At 48.5% G+C, this 21,219-nt stretch overlaps 1 protein-coding gene across 6 annotated transcripts in view; it reads right to left on the bottom strand.

Moving 5' to 3' along the window:
- MDGA1 (MAM domain containing glycosylphosphatidylinositol anchor 1) overlaps positions 1-21,219 on the bottom strand; it is a 160,859-nt gene that overhangs the window by 31,661 nt on the left and 107,979 nt on the right. For all 6 annotated transcript variants that reach the window (XM_052805730.1, XM_052805731.1, XM_052805727.1 and 3 more), the window contains 2 exons: positions 6,288-6,465; positions 5,191-5,214 (listed from right to left, as the gene is read on the bottom strand). In XM_052805730.1, coding sequence (XP_052661690.1) covers positions 5,191-5,214; positions 6,288-6,465 — 202 coding nt within the window. The remainder of the gene's footprint in view (positions 1-5,190; positions 5,215-6,287; positions 6,466-21,219) is intronic.

Here is a 21,219-nt window from a genome sequence, read left to right as displayed (position 1 = left end):
CACAGGGCAGCTGGAGCCGAAGGAGGAGGGAGGGAGCAGCGGACAACAACGAGGCAGATGCCTGCAGGTTTTGAGACAGGACAACTACGTGGGACGGGGGTGGCTTCTTTCATCCCCAGCACAAGGAGATGGAGGGGCAAAAGGGTGAGAAAGCAGCTTCTAAGGGTCCTTCCCCAGCCCTCGTGGCTGAGAGAAGGGAGTTCATGGCTGTACCAGACACCCACTGGTCCTCAGAGGAGGGGCTGGAGCCCACAAGCTTTCTGAGATTGTTGGATTGGTCTAACACCCCTGGCTTCTCTCCATCGGACTGAAGACAAACATTTGTGTGGCTCCAGCTCACAGGTTGCCAGCTGCAGTTAGAAGACAAGTTTTTTCTTACAATGGCATTATCCTACACAGCAGGATCCACCATGACTGTCCTTTTGCAACCACAGCGACCGGGGTGGTTTGCACTTCTGACCCTGTTGTGCATGTGGACCTTCAGAGGAGAAAGGTGACAACTTTCTCCAGCACAAAACTCCCTTAACAGGGAATATCGTGTGGAAAGCAGAGCTGAAAGCTGTAACACAGAGGCCAGCCACGCAACTGATTGAGAGGGAGGAAACCCAGAAAGGACGAGGCACAGAAACCAAAGGAGAGGAAGACTAAGGAGAAAGCCCAAGCTCAGGTGCAGATAAGACAGAGCTGTGCAAGACAAGAGGGCTGAGGACAGTATTCCCAGCTTAGCACTAAGGCCTGGTCGTGCCAGCTGATAGACTGCTGTGCCTCATTTGTAAGAAGCCCCACATATCCATGGGATGAGACTGCTCAGAGAAGAAGACTCAAAAGCTTGAAGAGAGCTCTTTTAATGCCAAACAGGGCCCTGACTCCATCCTCTCCTCTTGCTCAGATGCAGCTATTTCCAGAAGGCAATGCTTCTAGAAGAGAGCATAAAATAGAGAAGGGTCCTGTGTACCACAGATACCACAACACAATCAAGCTTACGTGCAACACCATTTGCTGTGCGGGAGTTTATAACTACAGCACATTGCCTCTGCTTAGCTTGGGATCTCAAGGCACTTTGCAACAATTAATGAACAAGGATTTTTAACATCTCTATGAGGTAGTAATGCCTCTTGCTATATATCTCCTGTATTACAAGTGGGGAAATAGATGCACAAAAGTATAGAGACACACGTTTAAGGACACAGCAGGCAGTGCCAAAGCTGGAAACAGAGCCCAAGTGCTCTGATTCCTGGTTCTTTGCTTTAAAACAAGCCACAGGAAGGCAAAGCTCTGGCGTTCCTCTGAGATAGAAGTGGAGGTGCCCAGAATAACCAGGAGAAGTTCGGTGTGGTTTGAGACACTGCCAGCACATCACCTCTGGGTAGTTACCAGCAAGGATCACCAGGAGAAACCTGGCAGATCCAGCCGAAAAGAAAACCTTTAAATGACCTGCTGTGTCTCAGAGGCCACAGCAGTGATCTAACTGTTGACCTCGGCTGTGTGAAGCAAACCTTCTTGCAGACTCACACCATCTGCCAGGGATCCTGGCTTAGCACTGCAGCGCAAAGGAAGCTTCCTGTTTAAAAATTAAACAGTGAATTTAAATATTGAACACAGAAGTTGTTCTCTGGATTGTTAGAGGCGAGGTGGAGGTGGCAGGGGAGCTGGCTCCTCAAAGGCTGGAGATAGCGCTGTCTTCACCAAACAGATTTCCTTGGCAGGCTTTGCAGTGGTGGCAGCTCAAAGTGCAGAGATATTTGCTCCTGGTTACAGAAACCTCCCTGCATTCCCAAGGGAGAGACCCTCTGCCGTGGCTATTAGCATTTCTTGTTGCTTTGCCTTCTTGAGAAACATAATGGAGGCTTTCATTTCAAGTCCTTAGGGGGAAGCCACTCCTGATCCTGCAATTCTGGCTGCTGGATGAATGCAAAAAATAATAATCCTACTCTAGCTGCAGAATATGGGTGAATAGCAGATGGAGCGCTCTTGAATAAAATTGCCTTCGTCATTTAGCTGTGGTCTGATGACTGAAACTGGCTTGGAGCGTAAGCTCCGAGCCTCAGCTCTGTTGTGGACCTGCTGCATGACCCACAGGCTATCACTTTGTCTCTGGAGATCAGTTTCCCCATCTAGAAGATGAAGACAATGAAAACTGTATTGCAACCTCAAAGTATGTTGGGATCTAAGAAAAAGCATTTAACAGCCTTTTCCATGGTAAATTTCTAAAGCATTTATAACCAGTAATGGAAGAAAGCTTCACAATACTGTAACTGGTTGGCCATACTGGATTGCCATCTGCTTTAATATCTCCATCTGTGACAAGGGGATAATACAGCCCAGACAATCCTATTTGCTATCACGACACAAGGAATTGGTGGCAGTCACCTTTTTTAACCTTTGCGTCACACACACTCCTGAGGAATGGGCACATATTTGAGGAATCCAACCTAAACGCCAGGCTCACATCTCATTCCTTCATGTTCATACTGGGGCACCAAGCTCAGAGTCCTCTGGACTGTGAGGCGTTATCAGAGACAGGACACACAAGCACTAGACAGTAAGCAATGAGCCAGGGTAATCTACAACAACCAGCATCTGGTACTGATCACCACCCACTGTACTTGTCCATGATCCCAAAACATTTTAGCACCACACACAGCCGATACATGAAAAATAGTGTTGCTGCTCTGGAAGGCCGAGAGAAAAAAAAAAACAGCAATCCCATATGCTTCTTAATGCCCTCATCACCAAGGTTGCAAGGCTACATCTGCTAGGACCAGGGAAACCAAACCACCCTCTGCTGATAAGCTGGAATAGCTTGGGGGGCAGCACTGCAGGGTTTGGGTTAGAAAGTGAAGGCTATATACAAGTGAAATTGCAGGCGAGAGGTAAGAAGGACAGAGCAGATTCTCCAGCACTGTAATTTAGTCATGACAATAAAATGATCAGTTATTCTAAGAGATTTTTAAGGTAATACGTTAGAATTAAGATAATTCTAGGACAGTTTTTTAAAGATAAATTTTGATTTTTAGAACCAGATTGACTGATTTTTAAGAGTTATGGTCAGTCTTACTGCTAACCTCTAAATATTTGAAATCCTCAATGTCTATTGTTCACTTCCTCTGCTTTTACTTTGCTTTTGCTTTATAACCCCAGTACCTGGGTCTGTAACCATGCCACATGCATGCCTGCCCCAATGTCATTAACATCTTATTAGGTTGAGAGAGAAAATGCATGAAGAAATAATTGTATTAAGTGACTCTCAGAGTTTGTAAATTAATCACCATTGTGCATGCCCTTGGAGCAGGCTGCCAGAGGCATTAATCATCTAATCTTTGCCTTTCACTTGAGAGCTCTCAATGTTTGCTCCCAGAATTTGGCTGGGCAGCCTAGCATGAGGATACCTTTACAGTCCTGTCCCAACCTTTTTCCCTAGGGGTGGTGGCAGCAGGGGAAGTGGGAAAATAAGAGGTAGTAGCAGGGATTTCCATGTTACTGGGATGAGGGTCTGGGAACTGAGCTGTGGCCCAGAGACAGAGCTAAGAGCCTTCGGGCTCATATTTCTCTGGCAGCAGGTCTGAAAGGAAGGGCCATCTCTGAAAGCAAGTGTGGTGAGTGCAACTTTAGGCAGTCAATCTCAAGGCATGAACTCACGGGCAAGACCCTGATGACTGGGCCAGAGGTCCCAATATCCACCACAGGCTAAGTAACTTGTATCAAGGTGAAACCCTAAATGTTGAGTTTAATGCACAAAAATACAAGTGTGGCTGAATTATCCTCCACCATAGGCAAATTTCATGCAGTCATTCTGGTCTCTATCAAGCCGCCAAAGCAACCCCAGGCAAGCAGTCTGAAGGCTCAGTTTACAAAGACCCCAAGAGATTGACACAATTAGGACCCAAGTCGCTCTGGCTTTACCAGTGATTTATGTAGTGTAAAAGCAAGTGGCAAAAGGCCAGATTTTGTCACTTCCACCTGCGAGCTGGGATGCTTGCCTCCTCCAGCGAGTACTGAGGGACACATTCTGGAGTGGGTCCCTGGCAATACCCTCAGTGTTTCCCAGCAAATCTTCTATGGAGAATATTTAAAGAGGATAGGAAAGTGGGGAAAAGCAAAGCAAAGGGAATCAGGAATTAGAGCCACAAAATCTCTCTGACTCTATAAGAAGCTCCTTCTCTCATGCAGAGTATGGTTCATCAAACCATCCTCAGTGTGAACTTGCAAGAATGAATGCCTCATGGCTGCCTTGACAAGATTACCCCATATCCTGATTCCCAGCTGCCGTTGCCTAATCCTCGCTTCTCCTTCCCACTGCTACCCTGCAGTGCAGCAGTAGCATTTGCCTACACATACACAGAGTAATATATAAAAAGACTGAATGCTGCCTCAGCAGCTGCAAACAGGGAGAAAGAAACAGCTACATGGAACCACCTCTCCCTATGGACCACCAGCAAGTAGTCTGCCCATTTCTGCCCAAGAGCTTTGCCTGGGCTTATACCCAACAATCAAAGCAAAGAGACTTTGTTTCATCCCCTGAAGATCACTCCACTGCTACTTACAGCATGCTAGAAATCCTCTTTTATGCTTGATGGGCACCATCACGTTCTTGTTAAAGACCATCATTCTGAGACATTGCATATTCTGCTCTCGAAATCAATGGGAACTCTGTGTGCTCAATAAAGATGGGCCTGCATCTTGGCAGGAAGGACCAGAAGGTAAATAAGCAAGTAAACAGTGATGACACTGGAGGGGAAGAAGAAAGGGACTGTGCTGAAGGAGTTTGGAAGAGAAACCAGATCTGAGCTGGAAACTGCTCCATACCAGCCTGCAGAGATGTCAAGCAGTATCTTTCTTGGTCAGAAGAGGATGGGGGATATACAAACACTGATAGTTTGGGGAACATTTAATAACCTGCTTACTGGATGCAGACTGCTAAAGTTAGGGGGAGGGTGGGTTCAAGATCACAGCCTATCCAGTCACAGAGATATCAGGTGTGAGTGGGAGGCATATCTCTGGTGTATATCTCCTGGCAATAACTTGAGGAACAATAAATGGCATTACTTACTGGAAGCATTAGTGTATGTAATTTCATCCTCTTTTGGGGAAAAAGATTTGACAAAGTCAGCTGTGTATTCCAGCTGTTCGGCTTGCCTGAGCTGCTGGAGCACTGGACTAACATGCATTACACTCAAAATATATTCTTACCTGTTGGGCTGGGATAGTTGATTGCTGGAAGAGGAAACAGAAAACCAAGTCAGAACAGATAGTACTCCCTCAAATCACAAATCACAATCAGAGTTTGAAAATAAAACAAACACATCAAGAAAGGTCACAGATGCACAAATCTCCTAGCAGCATCTCTGTGAAACAGTGCTTGGTGTATGCCTTGGTGATGGAACAAGATGCTGACTCTGTTCCAAGCAGCAACAGACCTTAAGAAAACCCCACCTAAAGGGTGATCCCGGGATTGCACGGGGGAACCCTTCTGGCAGCCCAAGCAGTTTCTTTCTGGAGCACCCACTGGGATAGCACCCGCTTAGATACCAAAGCTTGGTATCTAAGAGAGACATCAAAACAATTTGGAAGTTTGAGACAACAGGTATGCTAGGGACACCAGACACGTTATCACTCCACAGGACAAGAGGATTGTGTGAAATCATGCAAACATAGGAGGAGGGGGATCTGTACTTTCTGCTGAAATACAGGGTCCAAGCTCCTGAGGGCAGTAAAGAAATCATAGGGTTGTGGGAATGGGGAGATTTGTGAGCTGTTGGGATGCTGGGGAGAGAAGGGTGGTCAATGTATATCAATGGGATGATCTGGGATTCAGGGTATTTGACAGAGCTACAGGTTTACTAGTGACTAGTTAGGAAAGGAACTGTGCATTCACCTCTGGAAAGAACTGAAGCCCCCTGAAATCCTCTTACTTTTATGGGCATGTGGCTAATACAGTGTCCAGTGGCTGTCCTCTAAAACACACCACCGTACCACAGGAAGCTACAGCATGGCCTGACAGGGGACTGGGATTTTGGGGTTCTCCTGCGCACAGAGTAGAGAGTGCGAGTCAGAGCTGCTGAGTGAAGGATGAGTGGAGACTGGCCCTCAGAGGTCTCTATCTAGTGGTCTGCATTGACGGCAACAGCCCAAATAAGGCCAAATGTGATAGCACTGTGCCATCAAAACTCCATAGAGCAGAAAGATCCACCCAAGGGTCACAGAAGACAACATCTATGCATGCTCATGTCCCTAGGCCTGAGGCTCGGACCTGCTCTCGTAGCCAGGACCGAGGAGGAGACACCTACGTTCCATGTACCGGATGATGCGGGCAGCCATATCTCCAGCCCCAAAGCTGGTGATGGGCGTCAGGCGAACTTCATAGCTCTGAGGCACTTTCAGGTTGGGCAAGATGTGCTCCAGCAACAGGCCTTTCTCCATTTTCTGCACAGGAATGAAGGTTTGGATGGTGTTTCTCTGAGCCAGCTGCATAGAAAAAGAACCCACAGTGTTACAAAAATCCTGAAACTGGAAACCTGAGGGATCCTATCTACCATCTAACACCCTATTCCTCCTCTTCCTATACAGACAAGTACACCTGGTTTATCAATGAGATCTTCATGCAGAATTGGTTTGAAAATTCCCACTGCTGGTACAGAACACTGATCAGGAGCCTGAGCTCTCCCCTGAAGGGAAGCCTTGGGGTCCTCCTGACTGGGGGGACAACTTGAACTATGGGTCCTGGAGAAACTCTGTGTTGGAACCAATGTCTGCAAGAGGGGAGGAATGAACCCAACTCACCTCCATTAGTGCACCAGGGTCCTGTGCAGACACAGCATGGCATTTTGCCAAGATACCCTTCAGTTCACAATCACTGCTGCAGAATTCATTCATTTGCTGCCTGGGCCACGTGGCACTTCATTTAGTGCCTTGCTGGGACCTGTCTACTGCCATGCTTCCTCAGCACCCTTGCACAGAATCCACCCTTGAATCCTAGCCCACGCTGCCTCCGCAGACCAGAGCAAGGGGTCTAGGTCAAGTCAATGGTCCTCTGGAGTCACTCATAGGCTCCCTCTTTCTCTGATGCCCACTGACAAAGAAGCTGAACCATGCTAGCTGAACCATACTAGCTGAACATTGTTCAGTTTGCTAAGGCAGCAGGGAAGTTTCAAGAAAACAATGGGAAAAATATTGTTGTCAAAATCACCGCCACTAAAAATGATGAATTATGTGTCAGAAAAACTTCCCTGCCACAGTCATGCTTGTTTGGTGGGGGAAGGAGAAGAACAAGGATTGCTTTGTGAAGATACAATTTCCTGCCTGTTGCTGTGCAGTGCCTGGATCCTTGTGGCAAGATATGTTATTAGGGATGCTGGTCCTGGTAAAAAGACCTTTGGCAGGGCTTTCCATGGCCCAGTGTTCACTGTCCCAAACACTAAGCCGTCTCTTGCCTCTAATATATTCTCTAGGCTGACAGGTTTCATCGCAAAGGCAATTCTCCTGATAGGCAGGCTCAGTGTTCGTCATTAACTCTGAAGTTACAGGATTACTGGAACAGGGATGTGGGGAGGAAGGTTTACAGCAAATCTGTCAGTGTGGAGAGTGTGGAGCACAAAGATCAAGTAAGGGCACAGCAGGAATGAAGGCCATCAGCAACACAAGGCAGGGGAGCAATGCAGACGTGGCACTTGGTAAAAACAAGCACATGCGATCCCTCCTCTGCCTGTCTCCAGCCCTAACGTACACAACTAAGTTCAAACTCAGAAGCAATGGCTGCCACTGGAGAGCTTCCCATGCCAGAGCCCCGTTCATTTCCAACATGGCCAGGACCCAACGCCCCACCTCCTCACCTGAGTTGATCTGCCCACAGTTTGGATGGTGCTCCCAAGTAAAGGGGCAGGGCTGGACCACATCCTGCCATGCTACTGTGCTGGGGCAGGGACTGGCTCCTGGGAATCCATGGCTGCATGTGGTTCTCACAGTGAACAACATCTTTGTACCTGCCTTACAGATTGTGCCTAAAAAAGACCTTTGTACCTAAACAGGTTAGGGTGCAAGTTGCTTGAGGAACTGCTTTCTACACCCTTCTCCTCCTCCCCAGGGCAAGATGGGTCAGAGGGCCGGGAACTGCTCTGGTGCCTTCCCGCGAGGCACCTGGGAACAGTCCCAGCGGGCAGGACCAGAGCAGTGCCTCTGGGAACCAAGCATGAACTTGGCACAGGGATGCTGCCAGGATCCATTCGTATCAACAACGCCCCATCTGCACACATGCAAACTGGGTGCTGATCCAACTGGCATGCCTACCGCTCAGCCCTTCCATCTGCCAGCCTTCTGAACCACCACTCTGCCAAGCAAGAGTGGAGGTGGCTCCCAGTGGCAGTGATCTCATTTGGGATTGTTAGCGCCAGACCCCCAGTTATCTGGGAGGAGAGGAGGGGTCACAAGCCAGAAGCAGGAGGCTGGAGCAGTATGGCTCCTGGCACGGGGCTTTCTGGGGAGTGGAGCCTGACTGGAGGGGCTGGTGGCAGCTCCTCCCCACAGGCTGCCATGAGCCGGGGCGCTGGAAAGGCAGCCAGCAAATAGGAGGAGGTCAGAATCCATTTACCTTGTCTAGACATAACCTTTAGAAGAGAAACAAAATGGAGAGTCAGAGAGAAGCCTGGGGGTGAGATTCAGACAGTGCAAATTCCACCTCAGCTGGGAGTTAGGTGGAATTTGGGTATCTAAAGCCTCTGGGAGCAATGTCAAATCACTTACTCTCCTACATCACCTAATCCAGGACAAACTGAGAAATCAGCTTCCAGTCTGGACTGCAAAGCTCTAGATCCCCTGGTTGAGTCTATCTTCAGGGGCACATGGGTTTAACCAAATAAATACCTGGCTGCCACCCAGGTTTGGCTGTGAAACAGAAATTAATAATGGCATATATGCCCCCCACGGGCTGCAACTGCCCTGCTTCCCAGGAGAGACCTGGATCATTAGGTAATGAGAAAGGCACAGCCAGGGCCCAGCACGTACCTCCTCTTGGAGCACAGGGAAAAGTTTTGCAAGGGTCTTTTCCCTCCACCAAATACTTCTGACCCAACTCTTCTCTCAGCCTATGTCCTATCTCTATTCAACCTGCAACTTGGACAGACACAGCAAATGGCTGCCAGCAAGGCTGCCTTCCACATGTCCTTACTACAGTCCCTACAGTCCTGGCATCCTGACAGAACTGACCTGGGATGCCTTTGGAAAGACTGGCTCTTCTGGGTGAAAAGCAGTATGGGCCAAACATCTCCCCTGGGCTAGCTGCAGCCGTCAGGAGAAAGGGCCAGGTGCGCTGCCATCACAGTTTAAAGGGCATGAAATTAGTGCAAGGGAGAAAAAGGGGAGAGCTCCAGCCAGCCACTTGCTCTGTGCACACAGAGCAGGTGCCAGCTTGCAGTCACTAGCACAGGTCCAGCAGACGGAGACATTAAGGCCAACGTCTGGCTCTGCCTCCCTCTCCCTAAACATCCTTTGCCTCCCTGATTGTCAGCAGCAGGTCTGTGCAGAGCTGCATGCATCAGTCCAGCAGGAACCCATTTTTTAATCCTCCGCTTGAATCGCCTGCTGCTGCCCTCATTCTCCTGCTCCGTGTGTGCTCTTCTCCCATGCTACCCTGGTATCTTCTTCCCTCCACCCCCTCCTTCTGATCATGCTGGCCCAGTGCTCCAGCTTAATATTGCTGCGGTGCAGTTAATAAAGCAGAGGCAGGCGCAGAGGACAGTGAAATACTGGCCACCTTATTAGAGATGCTGAAACCTCAGTGGAGGATCTCACGCAAAAAGCTCATTCATCACCAGGCTCAGGATGCTGCCAGTGGGGCCAGAACAAGAGCACAGCACAATGCACAGCCTCATCTCCGCCTTTACCTCCTTCCATTTCCAAAAATCAGAGGAAGGGGATGGGAAGGGAAAAAACAAACCAACCCACAGTTTCTACCGGCTGGCTGTGAATACCACACAGGCTGCAGACAGGAGAATGTTCTTGCAGACCTGGTTCACTAAAAACACCTTACAAAGGGCAGAATCAACCCCACGTGGGATGTAGGTATTCACATGCACGGTGTGCAACCTGTCCCTTTCCCCTGTCACTTGTAAGCAGTATTAGCAACCAAGGGAGAGCACACTCACATGCTCATATGTACCTAGTCATCAAGCTTCCAGGACCTGCAAACTAGGTCTGCCCTTTCTGATTCCTCACCATCACATTCTATTGGTAGGTATTGTCTGCCCAGTCCCCCATCTTATCATTTGAGCTGGCTCATGACGCTTAGAGAGTGCTTGTCCCACTGTGCCCAGCTGAGCCAGCTCATGGTCCAGAAACACACGCTAAGAGCCTCAGAGAGAAAAGCAAGATGCCACACTACCCCTGCCCTCTGCTTCCATCCCAGCTGGGACACTGTCACAGCAAAGGGGTCCAAAGTATGACACTGCCACATTAACATCTTCCATTTATGTAGGCTATTAAAGGAAAAAAGCATGTTGTTTTCAGACTGAATGATGTTTAAGCTAGGTACATATCAGCTAACAGACATAATCAAGCCAAAGGATATTAATAAACATATCTGTCAATAGTTAATGTTGCAGTCCTGCTCAACAAACCGCACCACAAATTCACGAGAACATGATAACCTAACTGTGCTAGGGCTTGGTATGACCTGCATAGCCACGCATGTGGTCTCACGACCAGCTGCAGGTTAAGCAGCTGTGCATGCTTGTTTGAGGGAGAAATTAGAAAACCTGTTTCATCTCCAAGCCCCAGGGAATTGTTGCAAACACCAGCTAGAAAAACATACATTAAAATCATGCAGATTCCCCAACAAGCTGATCAGAGCAAAGGAACTGCTCTGCAGGCACCCAGCTTCCCAGCATTGCTATTCACTTCTGCCACTCTCTCCTTACTTGTCCCGCTTCTTCAGCAGCTTCTCAGCTCAGAGCATGAGCACTAGCTTTGCTTTCCAGTAACTCCCCTCCAAATCCTTTCCACACACGCTCAACTCTCTCTCCCTTTTTTCTCAGCCTCATTCAAATTCCCCCGGCTGCTCCTTCCTGCAGCACAAACGAGACGGGGGTGGCTGCCCGCGCTCCCACTCCATTCTCACCAGCTAACCGCAGACGTGGGCAGCTGGGAAAGCTCCCAGCTCCCATCCCCAGCCACACCGGCCTCTCCAAAGGGAGAGGAGATGGCAGACAGGCAGGCTGGTGTGGCACAGCAGCCTTGCACACAGGCTGCCTCCCTCCGCCAGGCTCTTCCTCGCTCCCTGTACAGCTCCGCAGAGGAGCACAACGGACAAATGCTGTCTCCGGCATGCATGCTGGTAGGGCGTTAGGCTGAGTCCCCTCTGCCCCAGCCCTCCTCTCTCATCTGTGAGTGTCAGGACACTTTGGAGAGCAGACGTGCATGGGACCAGGAGCCATGGGGGAGCCTGGTGGTGCAGGAAGCACAGGTATCTCAAAAAGGTCTGAAAGAAGCACGGGGTGATAATGTGGACAAAATAATCTTCAACTGTTCATGCAGCTGGTGGGCTGCACTCTTCAAGCAACCAGCAATCAAGGCGGTCTTCAAAGCTCAGTGCCCTGGCAGCAGTAGGTGTGAGGGCCATCCATTTTTCTCATGTGCCCAGGAGAACAGTCAGTCTCAACCAAGAGACCTCTGCTTATTCATTTTATGAATGTACCACATCCCATCCTAAAAGCCATTCCTGTTTGGCCTGCTTGTCCCGCTGGACAGCTGTTCCAGAGCCTGACCACCCTAATGTTCTCATTTCCAGCCTGAATTTATTCACAAGCAGCTTGCACCCAGTTGATCCTGTGCCAATATTGTCCTTTAGCTTAAATGGCTCTTTTCCCTTCCTGCTGCTTGACCCCCTGATGTTTTTATAGACAGCAATCACACCACACCTCAGCCTTTGCTTTGCTAGGCTAAACAAGCTGAGCAGTCTGTGCCTCCTCTTGTAATAGACTCTCGCTTTCCCTGATCTACTCTATAGTCCTTTTCTGCATGATCCCACTTGCTGGAGTTTGGTATCCCAGCCCTGCATATAGGATGCAGTAGCACTTCTCCACTTTGCCTGGAAGTACCTTAGGCTTCACCTAGGAGTACGTTTGCCCTTTCTCACACCTGCATCTTACCAGCAGCTCCTTGAAGTCAACTCACTCACCCACATTGTTCCTCCACTTCAGTCATTTCCCAGTGATGAGCTCCCAGCCTGTAGCAGATCCCTCCCGCATGCATGACCTTGCATTTGTACCACAGCATTTCATCCCACCTGAACCACTCTAGTAGTTTTCCATCTTTCAGATCTTCCTTATGATATCCTGATCCTTCACTGAGCTGGCATTGCCTCCCAACCTGGTGTCAGCTGCACAAAATTTCAGCAGCACAATCCTAATAGGGGATTCTGATCCAACTGGCTGGTATCGGCCATGGGGAAGATGCCTGTGCACTCTGGAAAAGCCATTTGGGTAAGTTTTGGATAGTGGAGAAATTTGGTTTGGGTATGAAGACAGTCACTGTGATGTTTCTTCATAATCTCTCATCAAACTTCCTGTGCCTGTCAGATTGGATTAAAACATTTTCCTGGGTTAGTACTTCATCACCACCTTGGATGGAAATGATGTCAAGCATTAACAGCATCAGTTAAAGGGCTAGGGTAAGTTTAAACTTGGATTTATTTAATTTTCTTTGCTTGATAACCATTACTCATTAGGGGTTTCCAGAGCAAATAATCACACTGCAAACATAAAGTTGGCATTTGCCAGACAAGCACACCAGTGAACTGAAATTCATGTCTATGTTGTTCATCAGTCAAGCACACAGGTTCAGATCCTGGGGTTAAGCAAGCATGGATGTCCAAAGCAAATCCATTATTTGGTCTAAATGAGGAGTCCTGGAAGCTTTTAATCCTAAATTGTCCTTATCAGGAGGCTCCCTTTCTGGGCTGAAACATCCCCAGCTCCAAAGAGAGAAGCAACTGCAACCTTCAGTAGCTACCGAGGACACCTGGAACCATCTAAGGCAGGAGACAGTCTCTCTCAATCAGCTGCCCATCCTCATTAGGTGCCAAGAGCAGCAGTTTACAGCTTCCCAGAGAAGCCAAATAGGTGCTGTCATGAATTACTGTAAGTACTTGTTCCACACTCTTCAATAATGTCTTTCATTAGGGGCTGATCAGAAAGCAATATGTATTTTATTAGCATATGTTCCCTGGTCTAAAAAGAACAGACCTAATCTTCACTCTGTCAGGGAGACAGTCAAGTAAAAGCCTTAACTGAGGCACAGCATGACTGGCAACTTCATGAGCCATGGGCTTACTGGGGCATCACATGGCTGCACATCCTCAGGAAGGGGAGCCCAGAAGTTGGAAAAGAAAAGGGAGTAAACTAGCACCTGAATTTGGTAATGGGTGGGAAGAGAGATCCACACAGTCCCCAGTCTGTGCAAGGAGCCTATGTTGGTGTCACTGTGGTTGGTACTGAGCTAGACAGGTTGCATGTATGTCTAATTATGCTTGTTATCTCTCTCCTACTGTCTCACAGCCATATCTTCGATCCTGAAAGCACATGCCATCCTTCTGTTCACACTGGAAGCTCTATACTGCTGCTGCAAGATCTTACCTGTACTTGACAATGCAATCACCTCTCTGTCTGCAGCATGGGCATAACCTGAATAAGGGACAATATCCTTCACCTTGATCCACAGCCCCTCCTGCAGAGAGCAATGATTCCAGTCTCTTTTGAGCCTCACATCTGAAAATTGGCACTGCTTGGTGCCTTACTGGATCCAACTTTATACCCATCCCTAATCTCAGTGAGCATGGTTTCCTCTTCCACCCATTTCCTTGCCCTCGACACAACTGCCTGCAGCCAGACCCATGTACACGTCTATGCACCATGCTGCCAGCACTTCTGGCTCCAAGAAGAAAAAGCAATCTGGCTCTGCATAGCCCAAGTTTGCCCAGCTGCAGTTAGGTTGAGCTCTGAGCCATTTTGTCTATAATATGGTTGTAACTTACCAAGGGAGACGTGCTCCACCAACAGCACTTGCCATCTCCCAGGCTTCTTTTCTTGGATTGTCTACAGACCCTGGCCTGGCAGAGCCCTCTGTTAGGGCACCTTTACCCTTCAAAACAACAATTAATAAAGGAAGGGGCTATTGCTTACTGGAGCAGAAACAGCCTTTGTGTGGGACTCTGGACTTCCCAGTCTGGTACATGTAACGAAGGTATACAGGTAAGTATAATTCCAGAGCCTATAGGCCACCTCTAACTCGACTGCACTTGCAGTCCTGTCTCTATTAAGGAAGAGGCAGGCAGCACAGCATATGCAGGGAGAGCCATAAAGCCCTTCACATTGCTCCATGCTGCCTGCACTGGCAGCATGACTGCATACATTTCATTTCTTTATGAAACACAGTCAAAACAGCTATCTAGTGCCTATTCCTTCCTGCTTGTCATTAGCTATGGGAGAGACTACATCTCTCTTCCAAACCCTTCCTCCTTCACACACTCTCCCCTCTTATCTCCAACATGTTCTAGGAAGTGAAAGCCAGGAAAAAACACCCCAAAACAGGAACAAAACCAAAAAAAGAAATAGAAACAAAAGAAACAAGAGGTGGAAAATAGGAGGGGGAACAGGGAAGGGGAAGAAGGTGCCCGAAGAAAAGACTCTGAAACAGTAGGAGGAACATGGGCTGACTACTGAAAACAACAGATGAGCAGAGTAAATGGGAGGAAGCTGCATCACAGCTTATCAATAGGGACTCTCAGAAAGACTCAGTAACTAGCATGTACCCCTTGAAGCCACCGAAGGAGTGTGGGTAAGAGATGCACACAGAGGACTCACTTTTATCTTTGATACCTGGAAAGTGTTTTTCATCCTGTGCTCAGCTTTGTAAAACACAAGCCAACAGACTGCTGGATACGAACAAGCACGATGGTGTGAAAACAACATCTCAAGCTTGCAAGGCTGATATGAGGGGTATATTGGTTTGGGGAGTGTGATTATCTCTTCTCTCACATTCTCCTTATCCTGAATGAGCACTGAACAGTGGCGTTAGGAGCTAGAGATAGATGAGATTTTTGCTACTAGATGTGCTTTAAGATCATGTGAGCCTTTCCAGCGAGATTATTTGTACTGTTTTTCTCAGGCACTGTAACTATTCCAAACACAACTAAGAGTGGGAAAACTGTTCGCAATTATTCCCTTGTACTAGGCAAGCTAAACAATATCCTGCTTTCTCTCTTGCATCAAGTACTTGAATTGCATTAGGAGCAGTACTTACGAAAAGCGAATGCTAAGACAGAATCTCTGCTGTGAGGCACCTTATGAATGGCAAGCCACCTTGTAAAACTTTCAGCTACCCTGTTTTGGGGAGGTTACCTTATTTACTTTGGATAATCAGAGAAGAGAAACGGTACCACAAGACTGAGGCATAACTAACCTGCCACCGCTCATATTACCAATTTTCCCAACTAACTGATTACAAGTGATCTGTGGACCAGGGATAACCAGCTCAGGAAAACCATGAATCATACTGAAGAGCAATTTGTGAATCCAAAAAGACAGAATTAGTCAGACTAATTCATTAGTTAGGCATTGTTTGCTAAGTTCTTGTGGGCAAAGGGAAGTCTCAATAGCAGCATTGGAAGATGTTAGGCAGACCTAAGGGGGAAACCTCATCCCATGGCTCCCAGCCATTTCGGCTGAACTCACCTGACCCTTCAGTGCTGGTCAGGCCTGTGTCGAGCTTCCCTGGCGAGCCTTGTAGAAATCACTCTGATCCTCTGGCTAACAGGGCTAACAACAACCATGGCTGGGCAGACATCTTTGCCTGCAGTGAGCAACGGCCAGGAGAAAACTCCCTTCTTTTGCACTGGGTAGAGGCTCTGCTGTTGCCAATTTAGCCAGTAAAGAATACATATACTAAAACTGGAAGAAGCTCCTTGTTTCTCACCCCCACCAAACATCCAGCTTCCTGGAGTCTTCCCTTACAGCACAGGTAGAGAGGACCTTGTTCTAGCAGCTGGTCTCATTGATATATCATCCCCGTGACAGATTGCTAGAGACAAAAAGAGACACAGCTCAACATGCTGTCAGCTGCAGTGACTGACATTGTGTCCCATTTTCAGGCAGCAGAGAGCACAGCTGAGGCAGGATCCTGCCCTCTTTGCTCCCAAACGCCTGTGGCAAAGTTGCTGCTTTACCCCCAGGTCCTGCACAGCAATCTCGTTAAGCTTCAAGCACAGCTTGTCCATCAAATGCTATTGATCAGCCAGCTCTCCTTCCACCAGCACATGGCTGCCACTCAATCACACCACACGTTCCAAACCTCTCCTCCTCTTGCAGCCTAAAAAAGCAGTGTCACCTCTCCCTTCTCTTGCTTTCCCTAGCTTTGCATCATGATGGCTGTTGGAACTGTCCGCCAAGCACACCTCCCATTGACACACTGGCTTCTTTCTGCATCCTTTTCCACCTCCCTCAGGGCTGAGTTCTGCACAGCATCACATACGCCACTAGCACAACTGAAGGCAATTGACTTGAGAGCGCAAATGTAATCTGCCTATTCTCACTGCCTGAACAAAAGTTGAAATAAAAAAAAAAAGAGCATCAGTGGGGCAGATGGGAGAGTTAGAGCTGAAAAAAACACCTTTTCCCACTACAGAGGATGGCTCAGCAGGTAGGTGGAATTGCACTGATTTGACGTTGTCCTATATGACAGCAGCCTGTGATCAGACATCAAACTGGCAGCCAAGGGAGGCAAAAAAGAAGACAGGACTAAAGCAGCTTTCCATTAGATGTGAGTTACAAGCCATCCTACAACAGAATGCCTGCTTTGAGATTCAGTCCTAGGCAAACACTAAGGCCAAGTCACTGCAGTCCCTAGTCCTAACACCAATGAGACAGGACCAGTGCAGCCTCTATCAAGTGAAGTGATGAACAGTAAAGGGATTTGCCATTTGTCACACCCCACAAATGTTGTGATCCATGCGGCATCTCGCGTGCAGCCAGGGCCACTATCTGCTGCATCATGGGAAGTCACACTTCCTTCCTCACTGCAGCCAGCTGGGACTGCGATGCTCTAGCAAGAAGGAAGAAAGGAAAAGCGACTTGCACATCCTTGTTCCATGTGCCCTGTCAGTGTCCCACACTGGGACATCAGACTAGCCTGTCCAGTTAAGCAGCCTTTCAGCAGGAGGATTTCTCAGTGGATGTGGCACCACAAGCCCTTTCCCTTTTTCCAGGTAACACCAGGCCCGTGCCCCACAGGTCACATTTTATCCAGAGCACAATGGGGCCCTCCCTACTTTACAAGCCACAAGTCCACCCTTTAAGCTTTTCATCTTGTAGTATGAAAAGGACTTAGGAGGACAGCTCTGACTGCTTTTCAGCTAAGCTATCCTAAAACCTCACTGTATCACCTCCTCAGCTTCTGCAGCATTCCCTAGCTGAAAACCCCACCACAGCACTAGTGGGGGGATGCACGTGATGGGGCCACTGGGGGCATGGTGGCCCAGAGAGCCTCAGGATGAAGGCTATGGACCCAGGCCTGTTGGCCTTGGTGATGGCAGCATTGCCCAGACAGCATGTAATCCCCCAGAGCCAGCAATTTCAATGTTAGCCCCTTTGTAAAGTGAGTTCGGCCACCCCTGCCTGCCTTGCACAGAGCTTCCTTCTGTCCGAGCCCTCAGTGTCCTGCCGGCCCCAAGGTGCAGCCCTCAGGCAACCCCCGGAGGTGCTGGCTGCTCAGTTTACTAAGAAGTTTTGCCTGAAGCCACGGTTGCAGCTACGGAAGAAAAGAGCTTTTGTTCACCTCCGAGAGCACAGGACTGGGCTGCTGCAAGGGCCACCACGCACTTGATACATTGCCTTTCTGCATTCATAGCCTTTCCTAACCTGGGACCCAGTAAACAAAGAGGTTTATAATATCTAGAGGCAGAGAAAGCAATACTGCATGTGTCTGTCTTGGTTTTATACTCTTCTCCAGGTTCTGGCTGCTGCTGAAGGTGGGAGGAGAAAAGCTTTTGGCCTGGATGTTCTCACTCCTGATGAGTACAGGGCTGGGTAGATTAGCTTGCCATGGAAGTTTTTTCTACCTTGGCTGCCCAAACTAGCTGTTTATTTTATCACAGGGTTGCTTGCAAGCACTTCAGGACATGGTTTAATGGGCATGGTTGATGGTTGGACTCAATGATCTTAAAGGTCTTTTCCAACCTAAATGACTCTGATTGGAAGATGCATCCAACTTCACTAGGCTGGCTCCTCATGGGCCAGGGGCCATGCATATGGGTTCACCAAGACATGGTGGTGCATGAATGGGGGAAGCACAGCGGTGCGAGTTAACAGCATTCTCAACTAAACATTTATGTAAAAGACTATGGGCTGGTGCACTACTTGCTCATCCTCCCTTTTGAGTAATACCACCCCTGCTTAGTGTGTGAAGAGAGCAAGAGATGCCCCTGCCTGGGTCCGTGTGCCCTCGGAGGGGCGTCCGGCTCTGTGCACTAATGAAGCCAAAGACAGACAGCAGTTGACAGACGCTGCTGAAGTGGGCTCAGAGGAGAGCAAAAGAACAACTCAGAGGCAGAAATGAAGCGATACAGATCCGTGGCCCGTGGGCCTCGGCATAAAACCTCTCCTGCTGCATTGCAATGGCCATCAGCTGCAGTTAACCTTCTGCTCTAATCACAATCATTAAATTCCTGCTAACGCCCCTGTCCTATGTCTGTCCAAACAGCTCTGTTACCTGTCACCTCCCCACACGGTGAGCCTGGCTCCCCACTGCTGCAGCTCTCATTAATGCTGCTCTGTCTGGCTGATGAGGCAAGTGGCAGCCGGCTCCGGAGCCCAGATGAGTTTTGTAGACAGCAGGGGATGTTTATCCAACATGGAGGGGATGAAAGTACAAACAAAGAGAGATCATACAATTACTCAGGCATTGCACAGGGCCAGTCTCATTAAAGACAGTCTCCCTGACAGGAATTAATCTGAAGTGACAACCTAGCGAGCTAATTTAGCAAATGGGTCTGGGGCTTGGCCTGGTGCAAATTTCAGGGGTCTGTCTGGCAGGTAGAGCTGAGCCTGCTCTGAGGAAAGGAAAGGCAGGAATGTGTTAAGCTGGACCCATTCTGGCCTGAGCCTGCGTATCAGAAGGTACAGAGGAGATGGCAGCCTCAGGTCTCCTTGAGGGGCACAATGAAGATTAAACTTCCCTACTGCACCAATACCTTCTCCTTCCTCTTTCTCTTGCAGCCTCAGGTCACAGATGGGTTCCAGCTCATTAAGTGCACAGTAATTCTGCCACTATCCTCTGTAACCGTAACCACCAGCCCAACTCAGATCCTTCCTCCAGGATGCAACCTGCTTGCAATATTAGATGGCTTTTCATTTCTCTTTAATGTTAGAGTAGAGCTCTGGGAGGGGATAAAATACACAGAGAGAAACAAGCAACTTAAAAGGCTTTTTATTTTTTAAGCAAAGATCTGGTTTGGGGAGGCTGCTTTGAATCCCCAAGCAATGAAAAACATTTTCAGTTAGAGCGCAGTGCCTCAGTGCCTTTCTATGCTACAAGAACACATGGAAGAAAAAAAGCTGACCAAACAAATAGCTCAAAAGCCTCATGGCATCTGCCCACAACCAAACCACCTAAGACTGTGAACTCATGAAGTTCACTGGCTAAGGTGAAGTAAGGTGGTCAGCATTTGGATCAGTTGCCTTGGAGCAAGAAAGGAAAAACGTCCCAATCCATCAGGACAGATGTCTGTGAGGCCCCTGCCATTCCTCTGTGGGGTTGTTTTCCCCTCTGAATTGCCACTCAACACAATGCCACTGCCTAAGCCCACCTGACCGATGCACTCCGGGAAATAACAGCCTATTTGCAGAGACATACAACAGAGACTTTACAAGAAGCTTGCTCCACATTTCTATCGTATGTGCTTTGCCTGGGTCAGTGGCTCCAAGCTGTCAGGCTGTTTATTTGGTTTTAATTGAAAGTTAATTCTTATTCTACTGGAACTGGTACGTCTGCTGCGCCGCTCAGCCTGCTCCGCAGTGTCAGGAACAATCCGTTCCTGTGGAAATGCACCTGCCTGTCTTGCTGGGAGTCCTCATGCATTGCTTACAAAACAAAATTCCCCCAGACTGCTTGCAATCCCCCCCAGGAATGCCCAACCATCCCTCGGAAGCTGTTGAACAGGAAGAGTTGGAGGAGCCACAGCACCAGCCAATTAATAAGCAGCACTTTTACTCTCACCCAGCCCCATTTTCAGCAGCTGCAGCAAGCAAATTTAATTCAAGGGTTCCCAGGTGCCTTGCAAAGCATCCTGCTACTTGTGGATCTTCACATTACATATGCCAAGAGCTCTTCAAGCAAACCAGGGAGATTGAAATGAAAACCAGCAAACCATTTTACAACCAGTGGGCATCCCGGCTGGTTGCCCTTTGGATTCCAGCTCAGCAATAGTTAACCCTCCCCACAGAGAGCCCCTCACCACCTCAAGACTGCAGGCTGCTGCCGCCACGTTCATTCATCGTTAAGATGCTGAAAAGCACCTGCCATGACCACTGAGGCTGGGGAGCTCCCAGGGCTGGAGGAGAAGGTGGGCTGGTTGGCTGGGTAAGCTTTCATCAGCTTGATGTTCGCAATGAATCAGTTGAGGCCCGTTTTATCTGAGGAGAATATTCCACTTCAATCCTAGCTCTCTAGGAGGATTTTTGTGCCATCAGAGCTAGTGCCTGGAAGCCAGTGTATCCAGTGAGGAGAGTGCACAGGCAAACAGCAGCTCCTCATTCAGGCAGACAAATCGCCTTTCTTAAGAGCTCTCCAGTCAGCAATACTTTTAAGCTTTTGAGCTTTTCACAGTTATATTCAGTAACGTCACTATGTTCTGTGGTCCAGTGATGGAACAACAGGATACAAAGCTTAGCCCAGGTGCCCCAGCACGGAGAAGAAGGTGTGACAAAGCAGCAAAGCCTGGGTAAGATGGAAGAGGGTGATGGCACAAGGGAAAGAGTGAAAGATCAGGAGGTGTCACAAGGCTGCTTGGACCCCAAGTGAGACATCACGGGGAAAACACCAGGAAGGCAGGACAGGAACACAGAGGCATCTCTGGGAAACAGCAGGTTGGAGACAAGACGGGATGTGATCCTCTGGGACAAGGAAATGAAAAGGGCTCAGTGAAACCTCAGTACGGCACATGGAGGCAGAGACCTCACC

The sequence above is a fragment of the Harpia harpyja genome, chromosome 13 (genome assembly GCF_026419915.1).
Source record: "Harpia harpyja isolate bHarHar1 chromosome 13, bHarHar1 primary haplotype, whole genome shotgun sequence".
In the NCBI taxonomy this organism is placed as follows: Eukaryota; Metazoa; Chordata; class Aves; order Accipitriformes; family Accipitridae; genus Harpia; species Harpia harpyja.
This window is presented reverse-complemented; position numbering and strand designations above follow the sequence as displayed.